The sequence below is a fragment of the Lemur catta genome, chromosome 11 (assembly GCF_020740605.2).
Source record: "Lemur catta isolate mLemCat1 chromosome 11, mLemCat1.pri, whole genome shotgun sequence".
NCBI lineage: Eukaryota > Metazoa > Chordata > Mammalia > Primates > Lemuridae > Lemur > Lemur catta.
Window position 1 is genome coordinate 71,270,611 of NC_059138.1, and position 24,021 is coordinate 71,294,631.

The following is a 24,021-nucleotide window of genomic DNA, read 5'->3' on the forward strand; positions in this document are numbered from 1 at the left end:
TATATATAGCTATATGTATAATATGTAAAATTCTCCCCAAATACATAAATAATAAAAATATGTTCACCCATGTAAGTATAACTAGTGTTCTAAAATTTTTAATTACTCCCAATTCTTAGACATTCTGAAACTTTTTATAGATTGTTTTAAAAGACTCTGGTTCTACCTTGAAGCTGATGCTAATCTCCTTTCTGAAAAATATATGAGGGATTAAGCTCAGAAAATAATCATTCATTATTATGATTTCATTTTCTTAAGGAAAAAGGATAGAGTTCTGGATGGAAGCCTCTTGGGAAATACTTATTTAAACCTTTGAATGAATTTATGATATGATTCAGGCTTAGAGATTTTGATACCTGCTCTCATTCCAAGAGATTTGCTATGAGAATTTATGTAATAATGTTTGTAATGTATTTGGAGTTCTTGGGAGAAATTGAATGTTTTAAATAATGAGATTGTTGTATATAGTACAAGTGAATATTATTCACAAACTTTTGACTAATAATTCAGCATCATATCAGTTTTTATGTAAGTATATGTTCTATACCTGAGGAAGATGACAATTCTATAATTTTGTAAGGTAAGATTATTTTTAAATTGCATTTTTGTTCTAGAATTTTTCAAGTTATAGTCATTTTTTTAATATTTCCCATAATTCATCATGTTACCTTCCGTGTTCTTAGAATGGTTTTTGAAAAAATGCACAGAATCAAACATGAGTTCTTGTTACACAAAAAAGTGAAAGAATGATATCTCATTTTCAAGGTAAGGAGCATGGTTTGCACCACTTTGGCAGTACTTTCTTAAAATATTCTCCAGTGATAAGAGTGTAGTTTTATGTACACTTGTATGTAGATAGTGTACATCTACTGGCAAAGATACTAATTCTGACTTCTGACCATGTGATGTTTGATAAAATTTATGTCTCCCTTCACTTTTAATATTTTACTTATTAAATAGGGCTAAGTTAATATTTGTCTTCACCTTAAATTATAGAAAGTAATTTATAACTGTAGTGTGGTAAATGCTTAACTGGAATATCCTTATTGGGCTCCTTTTTATCATTTAGTTCTTTTAACGTGTACCTCTTTCTCGAAGTAATGTAATGAATGGGAATGAACCATTCAGAAATCCTACCTCCGGTTTTAAAACAGCCCCAAGGATGTAGTTCCAGCTTAGAAGAGAGTCTGTTCTGCTCGCTTAGTGGTTCTAGTTAGAAGGTTCCTTTTAGTTTAGAATCCCATTCTAATTCCAAACCCTTGACATGTCCTTGCTGCCTGACAGACCGACCGCTCACAAATCAAACAAAATTTAAGCAATCCAGTACTCTTTTACCTCAGAACAGACTCTGGTCTTTGCTCCCTAAAGCTGTCCTATTTTATCCTTATGCCTGAAACTTATCACTGCAGCCCTATTGTTTAACCCATAGCATTAAGTTTCAAAGGCATCTGTGTCTTTATAGGAAAAAACATTCACAGTTAGGTCCAGCTAGTGAGCCTCAAAATCCAGACATTAATCCATTTTAGTTATTGCTTTCTCTTCTGTTTCCCCTTCATTGGCTGATAATGCACTGCTGTGATAAATCTGACTTATCTCCACGAAAGTCAGTCAGAAGCAACAATTCTTTTTTTTTCCTTCCCCTACTCTTACTGTTTTCTAATCTCCAGCACAAACTAAATGAATACGTCTGTAGTTAAAGTAAATGCTGCTTATAACTTTGAAGATTAAATGATTTATTGCTTGTAGAACAACTGTCTTTGAGTCCCATGCAATAGGTATTGTTACTTACCAATAGAAGCCAAAAGATTTTATTTTAAATGTTGGAAATAGATCTGTTTATTGTACTTTAGCCAACAGCAAGCCCGGAGTAGCAACATATATAAATATGACAGGCCATATCTGAAATTTGGCTTTCCTCCCATTACTCAGGATGGCCTGGGAGCTTGGAGAAAGCCTAATGAACTAACTTACAGAGGAAAAAAGTGTAGCATTAAAAACTCATCAGCTATAAATCACCAACATTAAACCAGAAGTCATTACAGTTAAAATGGGTGGTTTTCATCTCATTTTCTTAAATAAGAGAGGATGGTCCAAATAAGAAATGCCTTCGTCTTTTCAGGTAGAACCGGATTTCAGGCATAGCTCAGCTACATCTGTTCTTGAAATATAAGACAAATATTTCTTTTGGCTGTATATCTTCTTTTAGAAAACACTACTGACTGGTTCCTGTTTCTTTAGTAAAACTGATTTTTTTTAAAGAAGTGATACCTTGGATTCTCTTGTAGAAGAATAAACACTAGAGTTCAGCAAAAAGTGCAATTTTCTACATGCTATGCTGAGCTCTGAGAGCCCATGATGAGTATTTGATGTGAAAACTTTGCTGTGTGGGGGAATTTTTTATTCTTCCCTTTTTTTCCCCAGTTTGTTTTGATACAGCTTTCCTTTGAACACAGATGCATGCTTTTTTTTTTTTAACCTCTAGTCTTTGAAGTGATTGTAGAAAAGAATCTTTTTTTTTTAATGGAGGGCAAAATGCTTGTAAGCAATCTGAAAATCAAAGCTGAACAAGCTGCTTAAGTAAGTTTCTGATGAAGTTTAAAAATAAAAATTAATTGCTAATGCTTTCCAGATAATTGTATTACTAGTTCCTGTATAAAAGAAACATTACTGCTGTTCTTGTGTAAATAAAATCAATTAAGTATTGATTTTTCAGAAACTGTCCCTATAAATCTTTTCTTTTCACGTATTTCCATATGCTGCCCAAAATGAGAATTACTGAAACGTTCAATCTGTGAGATTACATACTCCTGGTAAAATATTTTTGTATGTATAAAGAAATAAATATTTACTATTCGAAAATGTGTTTCATTTATAGGTAGAGCTAAGGTTTAGAGATAAAATAACAGGACCTCAGATTAGCTTTGGTAACTTCTTTTAAGTGCTAATAGCCTTTGTAAAAAGCCCCTAATGTCATTTAGTTTTTCCCACCTAAATAAATTTTTCACCTGCCTTTATTCTTCAACAAGGAAGCCCTAACCATTCCTCTATCCCAGCCCAGGTAAGAATTTCAGAATTAGGGAAGGTTAAAATATGAGATCAAGAAAATAAGACCTCTATGTTTAGACAGCGGGGTATGCTTTGACCCTTCCCAGGTAGCTGGAAAAGAGAGAAACCCTGCTGGGAAAGACAGTGAACCAACCCTCTGTGGGGCACGGCTCACACCTCTGTCCAGAAAGGGCCTCTGCAACCCGTTCTAAGCAGTTTCCTGGATTCTATACCTCACACTTAAGAAATTACTAGCACAGTGTATTTCTGATATCTCCAGAAGAATTGGGAATTTTTCATTCTTCCATTTTATACTACCTTAGTTTTCTATCACTGCGATAACAAATAACCACAAATTTAGCAGCTTAGGAACACAAATTATCTCAGTTCTGTACGTCTGAAGTCTAATGCAGATGACATCAAGCCAAAATCAAGGTGTCAGCCAGGGCCTGCTGGGGCTGTTATCTGGAGGTCTGGGGGAGAATCTGTGTCCAGGCTCATGCAGATTGTTAGCTGACTTCAGTTCTATGCAGTTACAGGACTGAGGTCTTCGTTTTCTTACTGGCTGTCAGAGGGACTGCTCTCTCATCTTACACAGGCCCCTTCAATCTTCAGAGCCAGCAACAGCACATGGATTCTTTCTCCTGGCCTTGTTGTTCCTGCATTTTCTTGGGCCAAGTCTCTCTTTGATTTACTCTTCTGCTTTCTTTCCCTTAAGGGCCTTGCCAGATAATCCAGGATAATCTGCCCATCTCAAGGTCTGTAACTTTAAAAACATCTGCAAATTCCTCTTTTTCCATGTAAGGTAACATATTCACAGGTTCCAGGGACCAGGTCTTGAATATCTTTAATGAGCCATTAATGGACCAACAACACTAATGTCAGTGGTACTTCCTGCATCCATTTATGGGAGAAGTGATTCCTCTCTCATGAGTGGAAACATCAGAGGTAAGGTGGCTGTCCTGTGCTGTTCTAGGACATAATACATTTGTTTACTATTTTCCAAGTGACCTGAGCTACTAGAAATTGTTTCCAAATCTAATTATGGAAAAAAGTATGGTTCTTGATCTCAACCAGTAAATAAGGATACTTTTTTTTTTTTAATGAGGAAACTGGATATACTGTCTAGTTAAAGAAATTTTTGGAGGCCCAGTTCCACCTCGTGGCAACCACGCCTAGCACTGCCTCACCCTCCACATCTTTGTAGGTGTCTGCTAGGAAGTCCAACAATAACTGGAGGCTGGGAACTCTTGTAGTAGCATAAAACTACCTCCTTTTCAATAGCCAATTCTTTTTTTTTTAATTTCAGAATATTATGGGAATACAAATGCTTTGGTTATATAAATTACCTTTGCTCCACCTGAGTCAGAGCTACCAGTGTGCACATTCCCCAGACAGCATGCACCACACCTATTAGGTGTTGAGTTTATCCATACCCTCCACCCCTGCCACCTACCCAACACCCGATGAATGTTACTCCTATATGTGCACATAAGTTTTGATTAATTAGTACCAATTTAATGGTGAGTACATGTGGTATTTGTTTTTCTATGTTTCTGATACTTCAGAGAATGGGCTCCAGCTCCATCCAGGGTAATACAAGAGGTAGCTTACCATATTTTTTTATGGCTGAGTAGTACTCCATGGTATACATATACCACATTTTATGAATCCACTCATCTATTGATGGGCACTTGGGTTGTTCCACATCTTTGCAACTATGAATTGTGCGGCTATAAATATTTGAGTGCAGATGTCTTTTTTATAGAATGTCTTTTTCTCTATTGGGTAGATACCCAGTAATGGAATTGCTGGATCAAATGGTAGTTCTACTTTTAGTTCCTCGAGGTATCTCCATACTACTTTCCATAGAGGTTGTACTAGTTTGCAGTCCCATCAACAGTGTATGAGTGTTCCTCTCTCTTTGCATCCACGCCAGCATTTGTTGTTTGGGGACTTTCTGATAAAAGCCATTCTCACTGGAGTAAGTGATATCTCATTGTGATTTTGATTTGCATTTCCCTGATGATTAGAGATGTTGAGCATTTTTTCATGTTTGTGGGCCATTACTCTGTCTTCTTTAGAAAAGTTTCTGTTCATGTCCTTTGCCCACTTTTTAATGGGGTTGTTTGATTTTTTTCCTTGATTTTCCTGAGTTCTGTATAGATTCTAGTTATCAGCCCCTTGTTGGATGTATAGCATGCAAATATTTTCTCCCATTCTGTAGGTTGTCTATTTGCTCTAATGATAGTTTCTTTGGCTATGCAGAAGCTTTTTAATTTAATCAGGTCTCATTTATTTTTGCATTTATTTATTTTATTATTGCTGCAATTGATTTTGGGGTCTTCATCATAAATTCTTTGCCTAGGCCAATGTCTATAAGAGTTTTTCCAACATACTCGTCTAAAATGCTTATGGTTTCATGCTTTAGGTTTAAGTCTGTTATCCATCATGAGTTGGTTTTTATGAGAGTGAGAGGTAAAGATCCTGTTTCAGATTTCTGCATGTGGCTATCCAATTTTCCCAGCACCATTTATTGAATAGGGATTCTTTTCCCCAGTGTATGTTTTCGTCTGCTTTGTCAAAGATCAGATGACTACATGAGGATGGTTTTATATCTGGGTCCTCAGTCCTGTTCCATTGGTCTGTGTCTCTGTTATTGTGCCAGTACCATGCTGCTTTGGTTACTGTAGCCTTGTAGTATAGCTTAAAGTCTAGTAAATTAATGCCTCCCAATGCATTTATTTGTTTGTTTTGTTTTTGTTTTGCTTAAGGTTGCTTTGGCTATATGGGGTCTTCTCTGGTTCTATATAAAGTGTAGAATTATTTTTTCTAGATCTGCAAAAAATGATTTTGGTGTTTTAATAGGAATTGCATTGAATCTGTAGATCACTTTGGGGAGTATACACATTTTAACAATATTGATTCTGCCAATCCATGAGCGTGGTATGATTTTCCATCTGTTTACTTCCTCTGCAATTTCCTTCCTCAGTGTTTTGTAGTTCTCCCTGTAGAGGTCCTTCACTTCCTGAGTAAAATGTATTCCTAGGTATTTTATTTTCTTTGTTGCTATTGTGAAAGGCATTAAGTCTTTGATTTGGTTCTCAGTTTGTTGTTGGTGAATATGAATGCTACTGATTTGTGTACATTGATTTTGTAACCTGACACTTTGCTGAATATATTTGTCAATTCCAGGAGTCTCTTGGCAGAATCTTTGGGGTTTTCTTGATATAAGATCATATCATCAGCAAAGAGCAACAGTTTGACCTCTTCTGCCCCCCATTTGGATGCCCTTGATTTCCTTCTCTTGTCTTATTGCTCTGGCCAGGACTTCCAGCACTACGTTGAATAGAAGCGGTAATAGAGGGCAAACTTGTCTGGTTCCAGTTCAAAGCAGGAATGCTTTTGATTTTTCCTTATTCAGTATGAAGTTGTCTCTGGGTTTGTCATCTATGGCTTTTATCATTTTAAGGTAAGTCCCGTCTATGCCTATTTTGTTAAGAGTTCTTATAAAAGGATGCTGAATTTTGTCAACTGCTTTTTCTACGTCTATTGAAAGGATCATATCGTCTTTGTTTTTACTTCTATTTATGTGGTGAATTACATTTATATATTTGCATATGTTGAACTATCCCTGCATCTCTAAGATGAAGCCCACTTCATTGTGATGAATTATTTTTTTGATGAGCAGCTCAATTCGGCTTGCTAGGATTTCATTGAGAATTTTTGCATCTGTATTCGTAGGGGGTATTGGTCTGTAGTTTTCTTTTTTATTCAGCCCTTTACTGGCCTTGCTATCAAGGTGATGTTGGCTTTGTAAACCATGTTGGGGGAGGATTCCTTCCTTCTCAATGTTGTGGAATAATTTTTGCAGGATAGGTACCCATTCTTCTTTGTAGGTCTGGTAAAATTCAGGTCTAAAACCATCTGGTCCAGGACTTTTTTTTTTGAAGATTTATTATTGCTGCTTGAATTTTGGTACTTGATATTGGTCTGTTCAGGAATTCTATTTCTTCCTAATTGAGCCTAGGGAGGCTGTGTGTTTCTGTGAATTTGTCCATTTCCTCCATATTTTCAAGTTTATGTACATAGAGATTTTTATAGTATTCAGCAATGATATTTTGTATTTCCATGGTATCAGTCATAATTTCTCCTTTTTCATGCCTGATTGAGTTTTTTAGAGTCCTTTCTTTTCTGCTTCTGGTTAATCTAGGGAGAGGCATGTCAATTTTGTTTATCGTTTCAAAGAACCAACTTTTTGTATCATTAATCTCCTGTATGGTTTTTTTATTATCGATTTCATTTAGTTCTGCTCTGATCTTGGTTATTTCTTTCTTCTGATGGGTTGGGGTTAGTTTGCTCATCCTTTTCCAGTTCTTAGAGACAATTCATTAGATTGTTGATTTGTGATCTTCCTGTTTTTTGGATATAGGCATTTATGGCTATGAATTTTCTGCTAAGAACTGCTTTAGCTGTCTGTATCCCACAGATTTTGATAACGTGTGCCCATTTATCATTTAGTGCAAGGAATCTTTTGATTTCCATCTTAATTTCCTCCTTGATCTATCATTTAGCAGTAGGTTGTTTAGTGACTCTATGTACAGATAAGTGTTTCTGTTGGAGTTGACTTCTAATTTTATTCCACTGTAGTCTGAGAAAGTGCATGGTATCATTTCTGTTTTTTTTTTTTAATTTGTTGAGACATGTTTTGTGGCCCAGGATGTGATCATTCTTAGAGAATGTCCCATGAGCTGATGAGAAGAATGTATATTCAGTAGTTTTGGGATAGAATGTTCTGTAAATGTCTGTTAGGCCCATTTGTTCTAGAGTTCTGTTTAAGCACATCGTTTCTTTGTTTTCTATTTGTTGGATCTGTCCTATTCTGTCAGAGGGGTGTTGAAGTCCCTGGCTATTACAGTGCTGCTGTTTATCATTTTGTTTAGATCAGGTAGGATTTGCTTTATGAATCTAGGTGCACCTGTATTAGGCGCATGAATATTTAAGATTGTTATGTCGTCTTGTCGAATTGTTCCCTTTACCATTGTATAATGAATATCTTTGCCTTTCATTACTTTTGTTGATTTAAAGACTATGTTATCTGATACGAGAACTGCTACACCAGCTATCTTTTGGTTTCCATTTGTGTGGAATATTGTTTTCCATCCCTTCACCTTGAGTCTGAATGATTCCTTTGGGTTAGATGTGTTTCCTGGATACAGCAGATACGTGGCTTATATTTATGTATCCATTCAGCCAGCCTCTGTCTCTTCAGGGGGAATTTCAAGCCATTCACATTTATTGGAAGAATTGATAAGTGGTGATGGATTTCTGTTCATCCTGTTGAGTAGAACTTTGTTGCTTTGTTTTATCTCTTGAGCCATTGTGGTATCTGGCCTTTCACCTTTAGCTTTTGGGTGATTTCATACTGGGGGGTGTCTATTGTGCTAATCCATGTGTAATGCAGTTTTGAGTACTTCCTGCAGGGCAGGTCTCATCTTGACAGACTCCCTCTGTGTTTGCTTGTCTGAGAAAGTCTTTATTTCTTCTACTTCATAATCAAAACTTAGTTTTGCAGGATACAAAATTCTGGTCTGGCCATTATTCTGTTTGAGAAGACTGAGAATGGGGCTCCAATCCCTTCTGGCTTATAAGGTCTCAGGTGAGAAGTCTGCAGTTAGTCTTATGTGTTTTCCTTGTTATGTTACCTGCTACTTTCACCTTAAGGCTCATAGGAGGGCCTTTTCATGCTTACTTTGGCCCATCTGATGATTATGTATTGTGGTGTTTTCCTCTTTACTATTACTCTAGCAGGAGTCCTTTGAGCTTCTTGTATCTGGATATCTAGATTTATAGCCAGGCCAGGGAAATTTTCCTCAATTATTCCCTCAAGTAGTTTTTCCAACCCTTGTATGTTTTCTTCTTTACCTTCAGGTATGCCTATGATCTTATATTAGGCCTTTTTAAAGAATCCCATATTTCATGTAGGAATAGCTCATTCCTCTTATTTCTCTATGTGACTGACTTGTTTAATTAAAAGGTTTTGTCTTCAAGCTCTGAGATTCTTTCTTCTACCTGATCTAACCTATTCTTAAGGCTTTCCACTGTGTTTTCTATTTTCTTGAAGGAATTTTTTATTCATTTCCTTTGTTGTTTTTGTGGTGTCTTTGTGTTGGGTTTCCATTTTATCTTGCATTTCACTAAGCTACCTTACAGCCTATGTTCGAATTCTTCTGCCATTTCAATATTCTGATTTTGGTTGGTATCCATAGCTAGAGAGCTGGTGTTCCCTTTTGGGAGTGTCCTTTCTCTGATTCTTCATACTTCCGGAGTTCTTTAGCTGATTCCTTCTCTGGAGCAGGTGTTGCTTCTTACTTTTGGATTTTTTTTTGTTTAGATAATGACATGCCCAGTTTATCTCTAAGCCAGTGTGTGGTGCTTGTGGTTGAGAATCGACCACCCCCCGTTTGATGAGTCAGTAAGTGCAGTAAAAGGGTGTGCAAATTGACCTCCCTTTCAGTAGGCACTTGCTGGAAGGAACAAGCTACAATGTTGTTTTTGGGTCTTGTGACCAGCTCTAGATCCTCAGGAGAAGCACTCTATTGCCCCAGGCGGTAGTTGGGGCCCTGGAACTTCCAGGTGTGTCCTTATTCTCCACCAGAGAATAAGGTGGAAGAATGAGGCGGAGTGGGTTGAGGTGAGCCTGCCCTCAAGCTTCACAAATGCTGGCAAGGAATGTGCAGAGGTCAAAGGTCTGTGCCCCTCTTCTGGGCAAAGCTGCCAGGGAGGACAATACATACAAAATTCTAATAGGAATAGAAGGGTGAAAAATCATGCCTGTAATCCTAGCACTCTGGGGAGGCTGAGGCAGGAGGATTACTTGAGGCCAGCAGTTTGAAACCAGCCTAAAAGCAAGACTCCGTCTCTACAAAAAATAGAAAAGTTAGCCAGATGTGGTGGCACATGCCCATAGTCCCAGCTACTTGGGAGGCTGAGGCAGGAGAATCACTTGAGCCCAGGAGTGTGAGGTTGCTGTGAGCTAGGCTGACACCACGGCACTCTAGCCAGGGCAAAAAGAGCAAGACTCCGTCTCCAAAAAAAGAAGGGTGAAAAAAATCTCCTTCTGCCTCTTGTCCCAACCTCTAGTCCCTCTACACCCAAAGGAGCCACAGTGAACTCCTCTTCAAATGAGATTTTTCCATGCATTTCAATATGTATATATGTCTACTTTTTACACAAATAGATTCATATTGCAGTTTTTCTTCATAGTTATTTTATTTCAGAAAACCAGATAAGGCACAGTGCTACCATTTTAGCATAATTACTTTCACTTTTGCATGTTCCTTTCTAGTTTGTATATAAGATGCTTAATTTTGTATAGTTGCTGCCACAGTGTACGACTTCATATCCTTTTTACCCCACATATAAGGTAGACCCCCAAGCAGGGGTGTTGCTATTAGATTTTTTAGTATAATTTGTTCAGAAGAATATATATATACACACACACACACTAGTGGCATTTATTAGTTCATTTTCAAGCAGATAACATACAGTGTATCCAAAACATAACCTCTTCTGTGAAGAGAAATTGCCTTCCCAGAGCATTCCCAATTTAGATGGACCCATTATTCTGCAGAAAAACAGATCTGAACATTCACTGCAAACTCTCAACCCTCAGCTATTTAGGTGTTGGAAGCTGACTTGGGTCACCAGCACAGGAGGGGCCTGTGACGACAAAGCAGCTTTTTAAAGTGAGGTCATTCATACTGCAGAAAGTGACTGCTTAACTGTTTTGTCAATTCATTTCATTGATCAATTTTTAATGCACATCTGACCTAAACCCCAAAATCGTATCTTAACAATTCTGAAAAATACTCGGTCTTGGCCAAAAACATGTACTTCTAATTCACATGTGACATTACTAATGTCCTCTGCCTAGAGCACAGAGCCCCTTCAGGGTTATGTAAAGAATTAGTGGGAAAACATTAGGGTCCTTCGGGATGACGGCTTTCACAGATGACTGCAGTCTCTCCAGGCTAATGTCCGCTAGGGCAAACAAGCGCTGCACAATCCCAAACCTTTCTGTATCTTTCAGCGGAGCCAAGGTTGGATCTTCAAGATCAGATACTCCATCATCAGACAGAGCCTGAAGCTGAAATGATACATTTAAACAAATTAACCTTAAAATGTTACAGAAAATCCACACTGTTAGACAGTAGTGCACTTGTAGGTAATTCTAGAAAAAACTAAGTTGTTGCCTTTTAAATTCCCCAAATGGAGCAGGAAAACCTTTAAGATATAGCAAGATATATGTGATTTCAGGCCAGGACCTGGGGCCTGATTTTATCCAGTTTGCCTAGAGTCTTCTATCTGAATCCCACTCTCTGAACTCTACTTTCCACTGGACCCGTTAACTCCAGTAGATTCAAAAGGTCAGAATGCACTTTTCTCATACACATATGTCTGTATTTTAATGACAATATTGGAATATATTATATATTTGCATGAATCCCTCAAAGGTAGGTGTACCATAGTTTAATTATGCTTCTTGCCTCAAGAACCTTTGCCCTTGCTATTCCTTCTACCTAGAATACTTAGTCAAGATTTCCATATAGACCTTCCTGTCTCATAAACTCAGATGTCAGCTGAAATGCCACATGAGAAGGCCTTTCCTAATCCCCTCTCCCACCCTGCATCCCGGCCACTTTTACATTACTCCATTATATTGTCCCCATCAACTTACTATATCTGAAATATCTGCTTGATACTTGATCCTTTACTAAACCTTAAGCTGGGCATGTGAGCTCTGCCTAGAACACAGGTGCTCAACGTATTGAAGGAACATTTGTTCTTCACAGAGGTCACTTTGGATACTGCTCTAATACCAACTATTCAAAACATTTCAAATGTTTGATTTGCTTTTAGGGTCTTGATCCGTGCTGGTAGTACTTTAAAAAAAAAAAAAAAAGATCTTCAGCAATTTACAAATTTGCCAATAGATTTAATTTTTAAACAGGCATTCAAGATTGAATTAGAGAGTAAAATTTTAAATAAAAAATGAAGCAAGCTAAAGTATTGTGAATTTTAACTGAATCTGAAGTGAATCCAAAAGAATTCCAGAAATGTTCAGAGCGATGGTGACATTACTGAAAGTAACACGCAGCTTGTGCAGTAACCACGGGCTTAATGTTACCATTTGGCTCAGACTGCAAACTATTGATTGTGCTTTAGAGAGTGGATTAGGCCTGCTCGTTAAGCACAAACACCACATCTCAGTGATTTAAGAATGAGCTCCACTGGGGCAGGCTGGAAACTGCCAATAGCACAGCAGGTTCCGCATCCTCAGAGCACAGTGGATAGGCCTGAGCAGTATCCAGCTTCCTTCTCTAAACATCTGCCAACCCCTTTGCCCATACACAAAGGATAACAGCAACCCAAAGGGTTGTTCAGTTAATATCCTCTATTGATGATTCTAACTCTTTTACCACTTCTTGGCAAATGTGTTAGAATCTCTGACCCTGTTCTCCCAAAGAAACTTCGGAAAGCCTCAAAGTCATTCTGGGCACAAGACAAGATAGGGGTACAGATAGATTTTGTGTCCTGTTCTAAAAGTAAATCCCTTTAAGAAACAAAAGATGCTCAAATTTCTTCAGGCGGCAGGAGCCTTAATGTCTTAAAAAGAGCTGTTGCAAATCTAAGGGAAGATTATATGAAGACACCTAGGAAGATAAGAAAAAGGAGTTCTTTGTCTATGTTGAGTAGCTGCCAAAAGGCAAACAAATGACTGTGGGTGGGGCTCTGTGCAAAAGCAGCATACCGTCCATTCTGGATGCATGTTCTAGTGGCTACTCTTAAGAATACCAACAGAGCAGAACTTAGGGACAACCAAAGATAAGATCCTACAGCTGATCTTCATGGAAGATGACACTAAGTGTAAGTCTGTTAGCAGGAGGATTTTTCTCTTTTATGTACTTCCTGAATGCAGTTGATGAGTCTGTAAATACTTGGGAAGGGCTAACTTGGTAACTGCTGAGCACTCAGTTGCTGCAAAAGGAGCTGGCTCTGAAAGCAGAGCTGTTATTTTGCTCATCATTGCATACAATTAGAATAATGAAGCATATTGTTTTCATGACCAAACTATGCCACAAGCTTTACCCCCAGCTGGCCCAGGACTCATATGTTGGCACATTTTCAAGTAGTTCAGTTTTTGCAGTCAATGTCCAAGGACACAAGTTCCTCTGGGACTGTAGAATCTGCTTTCCTTTGTGAATTACATCTAAACTGCTCCTTGGAATGATGCCATGCTGCATAGTCTTCTGATGTCTGCTATGCAAAGACAAAGGCATCAACTACTTGCTCAGTGTTCCCAGAGTAGATGTATAACTAATGTCTTATCTAGGCAGTCTACCCCAATACCTGCTTCCCAAATCTGAGAGCAGAGCTCCAGGATATGACCCTTTGGGCCAACACAGCAGACTGGCCTTGACCCTTAGTAATTAGACCTTAAAATAATAAGACCGTGCATGCTGTGCTCCTCTGCCCCAGGCTGACCAACACCTGCAAAAGCTACATTAGACTAGCTGCCCATCAGGGTGGTTTCAGGGCAGTCTAGTGGTGGTTCCTTCTGCTAATGGCCCAATTTGTAATTTAAAAAGAAAAAGCTTAACCTTGACTCTCTGGGGTTCAACTCAGTGCTTGCTCTTATAATGACATTTCCCGAGGGCACCAAGCTAATGATAGTCCTAAAAGAGGATGAAAGAAGCTGTATCTCCCTGAAACAAATCAGTCCTGAATACCTTCCTGGTGAATCTGATGCAGAGCTGAAGCAAACTAGTCTGAGCACAGAACTGCCATTGTCAATAATATGGTGCAATGTAGCACCAAGCCCTGGCCAAAATTCTCTCCAAACGATGGGAAAAGCATAAGATTAGGGGTACACAAAGTTGGAGTCCTGGCCCTACTAACAAGTTCTCTGAACAAAACCTTTCCCTCTGGGCCTCGGTCTTCCCGTGGGGGTTGCGTGTGTAGTGTATATGGAAGGGGGGTTACTAACAATTCCGGTGTACCTATCTTGAAGAGCTGTTGTGGATCAGAAAGACTAGAGTTGTCTTATCAGCTGTTAGGTGTGTACCCCTCCTCATTTCCCCATTCCTGTCCATCCCAAGCTCCCATCTGGGAGGTTTCTTACCAAGTGGCACAGCGCAGGAACAATCTGGAGTTTGCAGCAAGTACCCAGCAGAACTGCTGCGTTATCTGGCATTTCTGCAGGAGACAAAAACCACAGTCACTATCCTAAATAAAGTCCACGGGACCAGAGCCAGCCCCTGGATGGTATCTAATTGATATTTTAGTACCTTCCCACCAGCCATGCAGAGGAGGTGCTCAGCAATTGTTGAGTAAGTCAATGAATGGTGCTAAACGGGCAGCAAAGACCTTTTGGAAAACAGACGTAGGAACCTGGTCACCAGCTCTGTGTTTTACCAGAGAATGTTCCTTGATGTTAAATTTACCCCATCAGGAAGAACCGCACAGACTCTGGGGAAAGGGAATCAGCATGGAAAAGTATAGAAAGACCCTGCAATCCGGTGACAGAAGAGCTATGTTATGAGCCCCTCTGCATATTTGGGATGTGCCTTTGAGTATCCCTCTCTGAGCCTTGGTTTCCTCCTTATATTTTTATTTTTGCATATGTCAGAGCACTGCATAAACTATAATGGGCTCTACCCATGTCACCAATCACTTTGGGGGAAAAAATGCAGTGTGGCCTGATCGGGGTGGCACCACAGAACTTCTGAGGCCAGAAGCACCCACAGCAGAAGGCTGGGGGCAGCACTGTGCAAGGCTGGGGCTGCCCCAGAAAGGCCTTGCCAACCCCCAGGGATGGGAAATCCAGGTCAGCATTATTCAAAATGGATATTAAACACCTCCCAGGGTAGACAACAGTTCCTAAAAGAACCCCAAATCCCTGGGTGGGGTGGGGGTAATACAACCTCTGAGCTGAAAAGGAAAAAAGGAAAAAGAGTCACCTGCTGGATCATTTAGCCGAGGGGCTATGCATGAGCTGAGTCCTTGGCCTCCACGCATTAGCAGCCTTACTTACAAAAGGCAACGCGCTGAGGTGGTGACCCTGAGCGCAACAGGACATGGCCGATTCCCAAGAGAAGGTGAAGGCAACCACGGGGTGGGGCAGTCCCTGGGGAGATGATCTCCCAATATTGCATTCAAATGTTGTGTGTGCATTTGCCTACAGAGAAGGTCCACAGCTTTCAACAAATTCTCAAATAGGCCCTTACCCCAAACCCAGAAGACAAAGACAGAAAGCACATCTGGCCTACGTAGCCAGCTGAGCCACTGACACATGCCATCCCCCCTGTCCATGGAATCAACATCCTCATCCCTTATTCTCAGCACTACTTTAGTTCCATATTGCTCATTTAGCCACTCGCTATTCTGAGCATGGTCCTAGGTTCCAGGGGCAGGACTGAAAGGACAGCACCACCAATCACAGAGCTTCCAACTCATGTTACTACCGGGCTCTGATATCCTGGAGGGCCAGGACTTGGTGTTTTCTCCTCCCTCAGTACCCAGCAGTGCCTAAAACAGTATAAGCTTGTTAAATGTTTCTTCAACTGAAATGAATTATTTTGATTGCTCTTCCCTGTACCAATTCCATTTTATAAATGAGGTCCAAGGTGTTCGGAGCTTGTGACTCATGTAAGGTTACAAGGTGGTGGAGGAAGCTTTCCAGGAGACATGCCATATGTGGCACTGAAGTGCTGAAAACAGCTAAAAGCACCATAAAGCCAAAGACTGCAGTGAGGAGCTAAGAAGAGCCCATATTCTATTCTGGCACTTTCCTCAGATTCTAAGGAAGAAAGACTATACTACCTAGGAGGAAAAAGTCAACTCAGAAGGGCCGAGGATTAACAAGAGCAGGAGTGGACGAGCTTGACACCAGCCCAGCCTCTGCTGTCACTGACATGTCAACGAAGAGCAACACTGGTTTAGAAATTTAGAGACGACAGCTGCACCAAAAGATTTCACTACCTCTGAGCTTCCAGCTCAGAAACAGCAAGTCAGTCTCATATTATATGTCACCTCTAAGCAGCTACCTGTGTGCAGGGTTGCAGAGAATTTGAAGCTGTGTTTAGGCCCAAGGAGGAGGGGACTGTGGTCACCCGCAGTGCTGGCCCTGTGCTACGTGTTGGACATCACTGTCCAGCCTATTGATAAAAAGGCTGCAATAAGTAATGGGGGATGTGAAGAAAAGGCCTCTCACAAGCTGGAGAACCGTGGCCTGTGGATTAGCCTGACAGAATGGCTGTACTCAAAGACTGTCACTAATACCCTCATGTTAACATCGGGAGAAAGTCTCTAGTGGAGTTCCACAGGACTCTTACGTCCCATCCCAGGTAGCCAGTCAAAATTTTTATCCATAACTCAGAACAAGACGCCAAGCATACACTCATCCGCACATGGAGTTGGGAGAGGCATTCCCTCTGATTAATTCCTTAAAAATTGAGGATTACTGGGCCTCTGTTTCTGTGTGGTGCTGGGGAGGAACCCTAAATGTGTCAGAAACCCAGTGCCCTTACGATGTCACCTTGGAGGGGAGTCGTGGAGACTAGGAGGCTGGGAACAGAAAGCTCAGCTTCCTCACGAAGGATGACCACGTCCTGATCCATGGGCCCTACGGCATGGTGAGTTCTAGGAATGGTGGGGAGGTGGTGGGGAGTTGCTCCGTAACTGGACGGCCACTCCCCTGGGAGGCCATTTCAGGACCCGTGTAGGAAGCTATGGAGCTGCCGGGCCCAGCCACAGTTCGGCCTCCCAGCCTCCTCGCCCCAGACGGCAACGGCGCTGCACACGGGTGGGGAATGACCAGTGTGCCAAGACGAACAGGAGGATCAGAAGGACCAAAACCCTGGGGGAGAACAGCTGCCAAACGAAAGCCACTGCCACTCGGTTCTGCCAGGGCTCATGTGTGACTCGCAGGCTGTATTTTGGGAGATGCTGTGCTTTGCTGGCAGGGTGTGCCCATAGGTGGCCCTCCCTGCACAGGGGCGGGTAGGAGAGAGCAGGGAAGGCTCACGGCAATGGAAAGGCCTCCTTCACGCTCAAGTCTATGGTTTTCCAGCCTTCCACCTCTTATCCTCCCTGTGCTGGGAGGGAGGGACCCATAGGTACCAAATCTCCCAGAGTTATCACTTCTTTGTACCCAGAAGAACATATGCTAGGCAAAACAATTTCAAAGTGACAGCAGCCATTTCATTTCTTTTTTTCCATACCTGCTAGAGCACTGACCAGGAAGTAGGCCGTTGCAAAGAGCCTCTGATTGTTGACTGGGTCCTCGAGCCCCTGCACACTGCACCCCACCAGGCGCAGGAAGGTCACGAGGTCCTGCTGCTGCGGGGGCTTCAGCTCCGCCAGCACCGCCAGTGGGGGTGGGAGACCATTGACCATGTCCTCACACTGCCGGGCAGGGGAGAAAAGAGACAGTCGTGGAGTTAGAGACCCACCAGTGCAACCCAGGGCCTCTGCCCCACAGCACGCACACCCGCCCGGCCTCTCACCTCCTCCCAAGTAAAGAAAGACACCAGCTCTTTCCTGTGTTTTGAAATTACTAATCCACAGGGTTACATTTCCTCCTAAGGAGACAGTAAGCTGAGCTTTGCCCAAGTACTGCGCTTTCACAGAGAGCAGAGGAGGCATGCGGGAACTGGTAGATAGAACCTTCCAGACCAGGGCAGGGTCTGCCACGTACCACAGACCAGAACCAAGTGGTTACACACAGAACTGAGGAAAGGAATATAAAAGCATCATCCCATGGTGGTTCTCAAGCTCTAAGCTTGGCTCTCCAGCTCCCAGCTAGTTCCGGGCAGTCTCATCCGTCCCCACAGGGCCTGCCGGGGGTGGGGTGGGGGCCCCTGCTGGGCAAGCCAGTTCCGCTCCACCGTAGCCTCTGGGTCCACGGCCACTCACATGAAAGCCTGCCCCCACCCCGCCCAACAGCTGGCTTCCCCAGCGTCCAACTCGGCACTGAGGCTCTCTCCACAGGGTGCTGGCCTGACATTTTCCTCTTGGAAGGAGTTATTTTAGGAAGTAAAATCAATGAGCTTTTTGAAACATTTGTGTTCTCCCTGGGGCTGAGCTCTGCATCCTCCAGAACGCAAAGGTGTCCTGGACTGTTGGGACTGTCTCAGCCATGCAGCTTCCGTCACTGGTAACTAAGCTCTTTGGGCACAATCTAATTTTTAGAGGGAAAAATAATGTGAATGCTTCCCTGGGAACCATAAAACATTAAAGCAGTTATTTAAACTCCCTTCACAACAGAAAAAAAAGAAAAAACAAAACTATAGTAAAAAATCAGGTTTATAAAGCCTCAGCCTTCTTCAGTGAAGAACATGGAATCTGGGAGGATGGAGGGTCAGACAGGTGCTGTGTCCCTCACCATCTGCACAACTAAGAGTTAAGGAACTTGGCCTCCCCAGGAAATCTTTCTCCTGTAAAACAGAAGAATACAAAGGCCTATTTATCTCTCTGGTCTAAATGGAACAGGTTGACTTGTTGGACTCTACCACACAGCCCCCTTAGGGTGGGATGAAGAGGGGCCCCCAAAATATATCTCCACTTGGAAGCTCAGAATGTGACCTTAGTCTTTGCAGATGTAAGTAAAATAAGGATCTAGAAGTGAGATCATCCTAGATTGGGGTGGACCCCAATCCAATGGCAGTGTCCTTCTAAGGGACAGTAAAGGGAAGACCACCTGAAGTCAGCAGACTGGAGTGACACTGCTGCAAGCCAAGGGAATGCCAGGAGCCACCAGAAGTTGGAGGCAGCAGGGCAGGACTTGCCCTAGGTCCTCTGGAGGCAGCATGGCCCTGCCCACACCTTGACTGCAGACTGCTGGCCTCCAGAACTGTCAGAGAATAAATTTCTGTTGCTTTAAGCCCCCAAGTTAATTTGTTGAGGCTGCCCTAGGAAACTAGTAAGTCCCTCTCTTCCTCACAGCAGCTTGCTATCTGCAGTTTAGAAAACTAAGGACCTGAGAGAAAGAAAGAAAAGAGACAAGGTTTGGGGTTAAAAAGAGGTGGAGAAATCTTTAACACAATTCTATTCTGGCTCAAAGCCCAAAAGGTCTAGCCTGTGGAAGTTTCCAGAAAGTCCAGGCGCAAACACCACCTTAAGACGGGTCTGTTCTTACCACTTGTTCCAGGACCACGAGTAATTCCTCATCAAACAGGACCGCCTGGAGGACGCTGCTCACAGCTGTCTGTTGTGACTCTGGCAGCTCCACAAAGGGACGGAAATTCCTCTCCAAGAGCAGGGTGGCTGTGAAAACACAGCATACCCAGTCTCGTCCCATGACATGGGACAGCGACTCCTGCTTTTTATAGCTAACCGTCAGTTCTTTCATAGATATTTCCAGCTGCAGAGTCAGTCATGGAACGCGACGTCAAGTCAACCACCCTGCATATTTTTCAATAACCAAACCACTACCGGAAGCAAGAGAGGGAGGGACAAGAGAGAGAGAAAGAGGAAAACCGGGTTTTGTATTTCAGGCTTCACTCTCCTCTGATGACTCTCTAAACATTAATTAAGCCCAATCAGTCATTTTCTGAAAAAGTCATTTAGATTCCTCTCTAGCATGATTTCTGTAAATTATAAGGCTGAATTACTAAACATAAGTCAGTACTTTTACAATGCTTTAGAGCCATACAAATTCCAAAATACGTTATTTTTCACATCCTTTCTTATAATGCATTGCAGATTTTGTACCCTTTAATGCACATTTTTTCAAAGGAGCTGGCACCCTTTTCACGGCAAACACAGCTCTTCCACTTTTCCCCTCCCTTCCCTTCTGCACGAGTCCTCAAGCTGAGCACTGAGGCCCATTATGCTGCGTCTGTCACTCATGTCTTCTGTAGGAGGCTTAGGAGCCCTCCCCTTGTAATCTTTTTTCTTTTTTTGTTTAATAGTCAAAAGCTTCTCATAAATTAAAGATTTGAGAAAGCAATGCTTTCATCCTTTCATCTGCAGGGATGCACACTAATACATACGTGCACCACCTGTGTTGATGGAAAATTCCAGCAAACAGTTGTAGAAAGCCCCATAGAGAGGAACACGTAACATCAGTAACCAACATATTCAAAAACTCCCTTTGCCAACCCAGCCTGAAGAGAAGAGCTGTGCTGGTTGGTCTAGGCTCCAGGGGCACAAAAACCAAGCCCCTGCCCCTCTTCCTTCCCGGCACACCTGGCTCCCCACCTGATGGGAACGGCCGACTGGAAGGGCAGGCCTGCGAGAAGGGCTGTGAGAAGAGCTGCAGCACTCACTGCCCTTCCACGTCCCTGCGGTGCCGCTCGAGGCTGCAGGGCCGCCGTGCTGTGGTGCTAACCCACAACCTCATCCTTTACGTGGCAGCCGAAAATCACACCCGATTATCCGTCTCAAGGGAGGCAGGAGGGGAAAGCCTTAAGATTGAGCCTTCGTTGTCATTGCTTCCAACACTGACACTTTGCTACAGAAGCAAAAGCATCCTCTGGTTTGGGATTCAAAGCTCCATGGGGAGTCTCTCTTGTCACCCTCCAAGCCAGAGCATACTCTGGGCTGTCCCCAGCTCTTTCTTACTAAGCTCTCACCCTAAATATTTGTTTCTCCTCTTCCTTGTCCATCTCCTCCTCCTCCTCCTATACACTGCAGCCCGGCATCCCACCAACAAGCAGCCATCTTTTTAAAACACAATAGGCTGTGAGGAGCAAACGGAATTGCCCCTCTTCTTCCTTGGCACCGCCCAGCCCATGCCATGTGGATAAAGAGCCCCCACGACAGCATTCTGCAAGGCTGACAAAGCGTCACTTGTCTTGGCAATGAAGCCTGGGATATAATGAAACAGAAGCAAAACTTGGGTTCTCCATCCTTGCTGTGACTAGCTATTCTCAGTAGCCAGCAGGGCTGCCATGGTTATGAGGAAAGAAAAACACCGGGACCCTGACAGCTTCCCTCCTTGGCCTCCCAGCTCTGTTCCACAGAGGGTCTTTCTCCCCACCCTTCCTCAGAACATGGCACCCAAGACCCCGGGCTCCCTATGCCCCAACCACAGTCAGTCCTGCCGAGCAGACCAGGACTCGGCAGCACCACCCTCTCTCTTGTCAAATGTTTTCTGTGAGTCTTTGAGGGGTCACTGATCCTGAAAGCCACATTCACCTCTTGGGACACAGGGCTCAACTGGCCCTCAACTGCCCACGCCTCGCCCTGCTGCCAATACCTTGTTTTAAAGCACTTAACGGCCCATCCTGGGAAGACGTCCCATGCCCAGCATCTGGCACGTCCACGGCTGCAAACTCTCGAAAGACCGGGGGATCCAGGTAGACAGACCCAACTCTCCTCTCGCGCTCAAAGCCACCGTGTTTCCCTCGGAGGAGGCAGAATTCTGTAGTGCAAGAGAAAAGGACAAGCCAGGCACAGGGTCAGCCTGGCCTTGCTGACACATCCTAACTCGGGGGAGGGGTGGGGCAGGAGACACTGCCACCCTCTTCCCCATAAACCCGATTCCTACACACATTATGCTGCTTGACCAAAAACCCTGCTACTTCCTACAAATACAGAAGGAATGGTTGTTCTTAACATAAAGCTCTCTACTGGGTACTCTGAACAGGCAGGATGCAATCTTTAAAACACTGGATATATTTTCTTATCCCGATTTGAACAAACCAACTCTAAACAAATAAATGAAACCTGCCATGTATTAAAAAACTGTGAAAATTTGAACAGGGATAATATTAAAGAATTATTGTTACTATATTTGAGTGCACAAGTAGTTATGGTATATGGTTATGTTTTTAAGGAGTCTTAACTTTTATTAATACAATACACAGCAATAAAAAAATGAACTGATTTCTGCAATTGTATGAATGAATCTCACAAACATTATGTTGAGTGAAAAAAGCCAGGCAAAAGAATATATCCCATACAGATCTATTTATATGGAGGCAAAACTAGTCTCTAAAAAGACTTATCATTTAAAGGTATTGAAATATTTACAGGTGAAACAATATAATACCTAGGATTTGCTTCAAAATACCCCAGTGTGAGAGGAAGGAGGTGGAGTGCGGGATGACACATGAATTGCCCTGGTCACTGAAGCTGGATGTTGGGCACATGGGGGTTCACTATGTCGTCATCTCCACTGCTGCACGTGTGAAAATTTCCATAATAAAAAGTTGTTAAACAAAAATAAACGTTTCCTCAAACACTTCCATATTTGAGAACCCAGCTAAGATATCTAAGTTGTGGGTAGAAACGTAGCAGCTGTTATATCCTTGCTAAGCAGGAACAGTAAAGTGAACTCAAGAATTAGGGTTCTCTCGCCGCTTCTATTTAATAATCGGCAGCTACAGAATAAAAATACGGCTGAGCCTGGACTTGCATGAAACGTGGCGGGCACGGGTATTAGCACGTATTTTCATTTGCTTGCGGGCACTAACGATGCTCGTAAAGATAGAATGTCTGTGGAAAGGCAACCGAAACAATCCCTGGTTTACTCAGCTGACCCCTGCTCACGGGACACCCAGGGCCCCAGCTCCTGCCCGCCCTCTGCACTTACCCCCTGCAGCGGCCAAATGCAAACCTGCACCCAGGCCGCGACTGTGCTCCCTGGGGATGGGGCCACTACCATTCGCACAGCCTCAGATCCTGCCAGAAGCCCTGTCAGGCCCCCAGAATAACACGGAGCCAACTGGCATTTTAGGAGTCCATGGCCCCAACGCTCTTCCCTTTACCCACACACAGCCCCCCACAGCCACTGCCAATTTCCTCGTCCGCTTTCATTTATCCATCCCTGCCAACCGGCAAACACACTCGGGGACCCCTGCTCCACGCCAGCCCCTGTGCTGGCAGCCGCACACACAGAGGGACGCAACCAGGCCTGGACGATAAGTGTGGTGAGAGTGGGCAGGGGAGGAAAATAGCTCTCCTTCCGCCCATCCCAGTTCACGGCTGAGGCCCTCAAAACAAAAGGCAGATTACCAAGAGGAAAGCACACAAAGTTACTTAATACCAGTTTTACGCGACATAGCAGCCTTCATAAGGGAAGAAGACCTGAAGAAACAGTTAAACCTGTGTATCGTATGCTAGGTTTGATGGACGGTAGTGGAGAAATATGACAGGCCAAAGGATGCGATTGCATGGTGACCAACCCGGGGGACTCAGCGAGGCCTGTTTGTGCAGGTTCTTCTCCGCGACCTGTGTCTTCCAGATAAGGCTGCTCCCCCCCCCCATAGGGAGGGCACCTTTCACACGAGGCTCTGTGACCTCTTGAGGGAAGAAGGTCACAGTGACTTTTCTGCTTCTATAGTTTTTTCAAATTCCTTCACTTTAAAATATTTTGGGGTCACGTGGCCTGAACCCCATCACAGAGAAAGAGAACCAGAAAAGACTCCTTGGAGGAAGCCGCCTCCCGACGGTTCAGCAGGACCCAGGCAAAGAGGCAGGGAGCGTGCTCTGGAGAGAGCAGCAGCGGGAACAGGGGTGAGAGTGAGGCACGTCCAGAGAGTTTGGCGAGATCCCTGGGTCAGAGAGGGAGGGCGGAGACACACAGGGGTGGGTCCACAATGCCCTTGAGGCACAAACTTTGTCCTTGGGACAAAGGGAGCCACAAAAGGGTAGTTGAGCAATTAAGTGAAAATGATCCAGTTTTTATTTTAAAATAAGCACATTCGCTGCACTGCTAGGATGGAACAGACGGTAAAGATTCAGAGAAGTAAAAGAGCCAGTTAAGGGTGTGTGGCGAAGCCAAGCATGGTGGCGTGACCCTGTGGTCCCAGCTACAAGGGAGGATGAGGCAGGAGGATGGCTTGAGTCCAGGAGTTCAAGGCCAACCTGGCCGACATACGAGACCCCAACTCTAAGGGACACCGGAGGGGAGATGGTGACGGGGCAGTGGGCCTGGGGAGAAGGGCACAGATTCAGGTACAGTGT

At 43.1% G+C, this 24,021-nt stretch overlaps 1 protein-coding gene across 3 annotated transcripts in view; it reads right to left on the reverse strand.

Annotated features, from left to right (window-relative positions):
* Positions 1-10,309: 10,309 nt before the first annotated feature.
* The window catches only part of GSDME (gasdermin E), a 71,829-nt gene continuing 58,117 nt past the window's right edge, over positions 10,310-24,021 (reverse strand). For all 3 annotated transcript variants that reach the window (XM_045564352.1, XM_045564350.1, XM_045564351.1), the window contains exons 6-10: positions 21,311-21,475; positions 19,247-19,374; positions 17,331-17,514; positions 14,231-14,304; positions 10,310-11,194 (exon numbers count right to left, since the gene is read on the reverse strand). In XM_045564352.1, coding sequence (XP_045420308.1) covers positions 10,964-11,194; positions 14,231-14,304; positions 17,331-17,514; positions 19,247-19,374; positions 21,311-21,475 — 782 coding nt within the window. In that variant the 3' untranslated portion in view covers positions 10,310-10,963. The remainder of the gene's footprint in view (positions 11,195-14,230; positions 14,305-17,330; positions 17,515-19,246; positions 19,375-21,310; positions 21,476-24,021) is intronic.